This window comes from Neolamprologus brichardi, chromosome 3 (genome assembly GCF_056152115.1).
Source record: "Neolamprologus brichardi isolate AB-2024 chromosome 3, ASM5615211v1, whole genome shotgun sequence".
Taxonomy (NCBI): domain Eukaryota; kingdom Metazoa; phylum Chordata; class Actinopteri; order Cichliformes; family Cichlidae; genus Neolamprologus; species Neolamprologus brichardi.
The window spans coordinates 5,917,476-5,922,770 of NC_142106.1; the positions used below are offsets into that span (position 1 = coordinate 5,917,476).

Genomic DNA, 5,295 nt, shown 5'->3' on the forward strand with positions numbered 1-5,295 from the left:
CGTTCATGTCAAGAGATATTGAACAAACAGTTACTTCCTGCTCGGTGTGTAACAGCACTAAACCTCATCAACAAAAAGAGCCGCTTCATCTGCATGAAGTTCCAGATCTTCCTTGGTCAACTGTGGCTACAGATATCTTTGAGTGGCACTGTCAGCACTATTTAGTAGTAGTCGACTCATACTCAGGCTGGTTTGAGATTGACCTGCTAAAGGATTTGGCATCAGCGACAGTCATCAAGAAGTTGAAAAGACACTTCTCAGTTCATGGTGCTCCACACACTCTGATCTCAGACAATGGAAGGAAGTTTACAAGCCAGCGTTTCAAAGACTTCACTTCACAGTGGGACTTTCAACATGTCACCAGCAGTCCAGAGTATCCTCAATCCAATGGGCTTGCTGAGAGAGCAGTGCGCAGTGCTAAACAGCTCATAGAGAAATCTCACAGAGATGGCACTGATGTATTTCTCAACCTGCTGAATCTCAGGAATGTTCCACGTGATGTGAACCTGGGTTCGCCTTCTATCCAGACAGACTCGAACTACGCTCCCAATCACAACCAAACTGCTTGAACCACAACACCGTGAATCTGAGAGAGTGAAAGCCCTACTCAACAAGAGACTGACTCAGAAGGTCTGTTATGACAGATCCAGCCGACCACTTCCACCTCTTGACGAAGGACAAGTAGTGAGGTTACAGACCCCACAGAGTTATGACCGCACAGGTATGGTGAAGGAACTTTGTAAAGAACCTAGATCCTACCTGGTACAGTGAGATGGAAACACTTACAGGAGAAATCGCAGACACATATTGCCTGAGCCTGTTACTGTTCAGAAAGACACTGATCATCATCATGTATGTACTGGTGAACATACAACAATACACAAATCTCATGGAGGAGGGGTATGTTTGTATATCAACCAGGGCTGGTGTAATAATTTTACTCTGCGGGAAGGGTTGTGTCTTCCTGACATTGGGCTCTTGTCAGTATCTTTCAGGCCGTTTTACTTACCGAGAGAATTCCCTAAAATGTTTGTCACTGTTGTTTACACTCATCTCAAAGCTGATGTTAGAGTTGCTGCTGATGCCATTTTGGTACACAATCTGCAGTTCCTCTCTCCGGATGCTCCTAATTTTTGTTCTTGGTGATTTTAACAACTGTAATCTTAAGAAATCACTGAACAATTTCTTTCAATGTGTCCCCTGTCCTACAAGGCGTAATGGAACTCTGGATTTGTGTTATGGACCAATTAAGGGGGCAAAAAAGTCTGTGGCTGGACCTGCACTAGGTTCTTCGGATCACAATGATGTTCATCTCCTCCCTGCTTATAGACCTGTGACGGGAGGGAGAAAACCTGTGTGAAGCGGGCTAATGTCTAGACAAAAGACAGTTGTGTTGCCCTTCAGGGGTGTTTTGATTGTTGATTGCATTGAGTGGTCCCCATTTCAAGAGAGCACACCGATGTGGATGAACGTAGCGATGTGGTGTGTAGCTGCACCTCTAAAGAGCTAAAGCTAAAGACTCTGTGATTCCATCTAGAGAATTTAAGACTTTCCCCAATAACAAACTGTGGCTCTCTAAAAACATCAACGATTTGATTCTTTAAAGGCGAATTGCTTTTAAAGAGGGAGCCGTTTCCACTGTTAGAACATTGAGGAAGGAGGTGAGGGCTGCAATAAAGAACGTTAAGATGAGGTATAAAAATAAGATTGAGGTAGAACTCAGTAAAAACAACCTCAAAAGAGCTTGGCATTGCATGAAAATTTACTCAGTTAACGTATTAAAATATAAAAGTGGAATCTAGAATACATAATAGTAGAGCTATGTAATTACACAATGTGATTACAATGACAAAAATCTAATTTTCCTTTACACCAGAGTAAAGTTAAGTTGTGAATGAAATGAATAATGTTATGGTAAAATATGGAAATATAAGTTGTGTCCCCTTTCTTTCAATATTTCTTATTCCTTTCTTTTACTTTTCTCTCATTTCAGTTGAATCTGATAAACAACACAACAGTTTGCTTTGAACATCAAGCTTCACTCATAGACTCAATGGCTTCCAGATCAGAGGAGGATCTCTGCTGTCCGGTCTGTCGGGAGATCTTCAGAGATCCTGTTATTCTGTCATGTAGCCACAGCTTCTGTAAAGACTGTCTGAAGAGATGGTGGAGAGAGAGACCAACATGTGAATGTCCACTTTGTAAGAAAATATCAGTTTATGATCCACCTTTAAACCTGGACTTACAGAACCTGTGTGAGTCGTTCTTACAGGAGAGAGATCAGAGAGCTTCAGAGGCTCTCTGCAGTCTGCACTCTGAGAAACTCAAACTCTTCTGTCTGGACGATGAGCAGCCAGTGTGTGTCGTCTGCAGAGACTCAGAAAAACACACCAATCACAGATTCAGACCCATCGACGAGGCTGCACAACAACACAAGAAGGAACTTCAGGAAACTCTGGAGCCCTTAAAGAAGAAGTTAAAGGTTTGTGAAGAGGATGAAGTGAAGTTTCATCAAACAGTAAAACATATTAAGGTCCAGGCCCGACACACAGAGAGGCAGATTAAGGAGCAGTTTAAGAAGCTTCACCAGTTTCTAGCAGAGGAAGAGGAGGCCAGGCTGGCTGCACTGAGGGAGGAAGAGGAGCAGAAGAGTGGGATGATGAAGGCGAAGATGGAGGCTCTGAGCAGAGAGATAGCAGCTCTTTCAGACACAGTCAGAGCCACAGAGGAGGAGCTGAGAGCTGAAGACGTCTCATTCCTGCACAACTACAAGGCTGCAGTGGAAAGAGTCCAGCGCTGCCCCCTGCTGGATGATCCACAGCTGCCCTCAGGAGCTCTGATAGACCAGGCCAAACACCTGGGCAACCTGACCTTCAACATCTGGAACAACATGAAGGACATGGTCTCCTACACTCCTGTCATTCTGGACCCAAACACTGCTCATCCAGACCTCATCATGTCTGAAGATCTGACCAGTGTGAGACGACGAGGAGAGAAGCAGCAGCTTCCTGATAATCCAGAGAGGATTGATTATTCCTGTTGTGTCTTGGGCTCTGAGGGCTTTAACTCAGGGACTCACAGCTGGGATGTCGAGGTTGGTGATAATACAGGGTGGGGACTGGGGGTGTTAGCAGAGTCTGTGCAGAGAAAGGGAAGTGTACGTTCCGGATTATGGGGAATAGGGTTCTATGAAGGTAAATACTCATCATTTTCACCATCAGCTCCACCCACTGTTCTCTCAGTAGAGAAGAAGCTCCAGAGGACCAGAGTGAATCTGGACTGGAACAGAGGAAAGCTGTCGTTCTCTGATCCTGATACTAACACACACATACACACCTTCACACACACTTTCACTCACAGGATGTTTCCATATATTTGGTCGTGTAAATTGAACGTGTTGCCATTGAAGGTGTCAGTGTTAGTGGAGCAGATCATTTGAGGATGATTATATTTCAAATGTTGTTTCCTGTCAGTGAATTAAAGTTTTTAAACTGAAGCTTGGTTTCTTTCTGTTCCCAAAGCTTCACAGACAAGTGTAAAAATCACAAAAAAAGTGTCATAATTCAGCCACATGATGTGTCAGATGACATGGAGTAAAGAGTTTGAAGTTCCCTTTGGTCACCCTTGTTTTTACACCTGAGACGGAGTAATAGCCTCAACATCCAGTGTTATAAGAGATTTATAGTGCTAAAGCTAAAGCACTCTTTTTTTTGTATACTTTGACTAACAGTTGCCTTACTTTATACTTAAAATTTATAAATACAATATGAGACTATAATGGTAAATTATATAATGGTAAGTCTAATAATGACCCTTTCACTATAATGCCTGGGTAGTGTTAAATCCTCCCAATTCTTTCGATCTTTGGGCTGAAAGAAGGACAATACTCTGTGTATAAATGCTCAATCAACAATTACTTTATTACATACAATTCAACACTTTTGAGCATAAACCATCCGGATGGGGAGACATGCATGCAGAGGGACACAGCAAATCTCAAAATGGTGGAGGGTTACTCAAACTCTTATAGCCTCTGATGGCCCCCAACTCGTCGTAAAAACCTAAACATTCACATTCTTTCTAACTCCTAGCGAGCCTGACTTATGGCCTTGGCTCCCTATTTTGTCTACCTTCAACAACGGTGGGAGTGAAGTCTCCCGAATGTGCTCTGTCTCCTCTACTATCAGAAAAAGCAAAGTCCTAACTCTCTGAAAACAGTATTTCTTATAACTCAGCAGTATAATGCATCATAAACAATATCATTCATTCACACTGAATCAGCAGTCGAATGTAATACAAATCAGTTTAATAACTGTAATAGTTATCACCTTCTTCTAATTCAGAAAAATACTGCAAACTAAAACTACATAATAATTTCACAATCATTAATCAGGGGTATAACATGTTATAAGATAATATTATAATCCCACAATTCCCCCTTTTGATCTCTTTTTAAAGAGATCACTTACATCTTGCAATCTAACATTACGAGGTCCATCTCTTCTTGCCCTTGAGGCCCTCTGTCCCCCTTTAACGAGTGGACCGTATGTGGGATGATCCCTGTGTTTGGGCAGTTCAAATGCAAGAAAAACAATGATTACAACAACAACAGTAGTTACAGATGACACTCCCATCACTCTCCAGTTCTCCCACAGCTTTATTTTCACATTGCAGTTTCCCACCCCCATCTTGGTGCCACCTTATACCTTTCAAATGTACTTAGACTAGAACCTCTGTCCGAGGAGCTTTTAACCTTTATTTTATTGCTGCAGCTACCAGTATCTTCCAGTTGGGTGATTCTCTGCTCTTCTTTCTTCGACCTGCGGGGTTAGACCACCCTTCATTCGTTGCACAGATCAGGGGATTATTCTGACCCGATTTCAAACAAAGATCTGTGTATTCTGGGGTCACCGCCGTGTCCCCCTTTTTACCAAGAGCCTCTCGAACCTCGTTGGTCTGGTGTTCCTGGTTTTTCGCCAGCCCCTTCATGGTTATTGCTGTGTTTATGGGATCCATCTTCTTGAGGTGACTAGTCGGAGCCCAAACGCCATGACACTTCACCCAGTTGCTGTCTTGGCAGTCTCTACGTCTGTCTCTGCTGCGAAGGATCCTCATATCTCCGTGACCTCGTCTGGTGTCTATTCCTTTCTCTGTAAGGCAGAAAACCAAAACACCTCTCTCCCTAGCCTTGATAATCTAATGTTGTTATTAATTGTTCCTCTAGTGATTCTAAATTGGTTCGGGACTCTCTGACCCAGGGACTTATTCTAATCAATATGTATATATGTATATACA

The 5,295-nt window shown here is 42.8% G+C and overlaps 1 protein-coding gene across 1 annotated transcript; it reads left to right on the forward strand.

Annotated features, from left to right (window-relative positions):
• The first annotated feature begins 2,053 nt into the window (after positions 1-2,053).
• On the forward strand, positions 2,054-3,439 carry LOC148103256 (zinc-binding protein A33-like). The gene has a single exon (XM_087839091.1). It carries the CDS (start codon positions 2,054-2,056, stop codon positions 3,437-3,439), a length of 1,386 nt encoding a protein of 461 aa, XP_087695217.1.
• Positions 3,440-5,295: the final 1,856 nt, after the last annotated feature.

Excerpts from the sequence above, each read along its gene's own strand:
- LOC148103256 (XM_087839091.1), top strand. The coding sequence starts at position 2,054 with ATGGCTTCCAGATCAGAGGAGGATCTCTGCTGTCCGGTCTGTCGGGAG.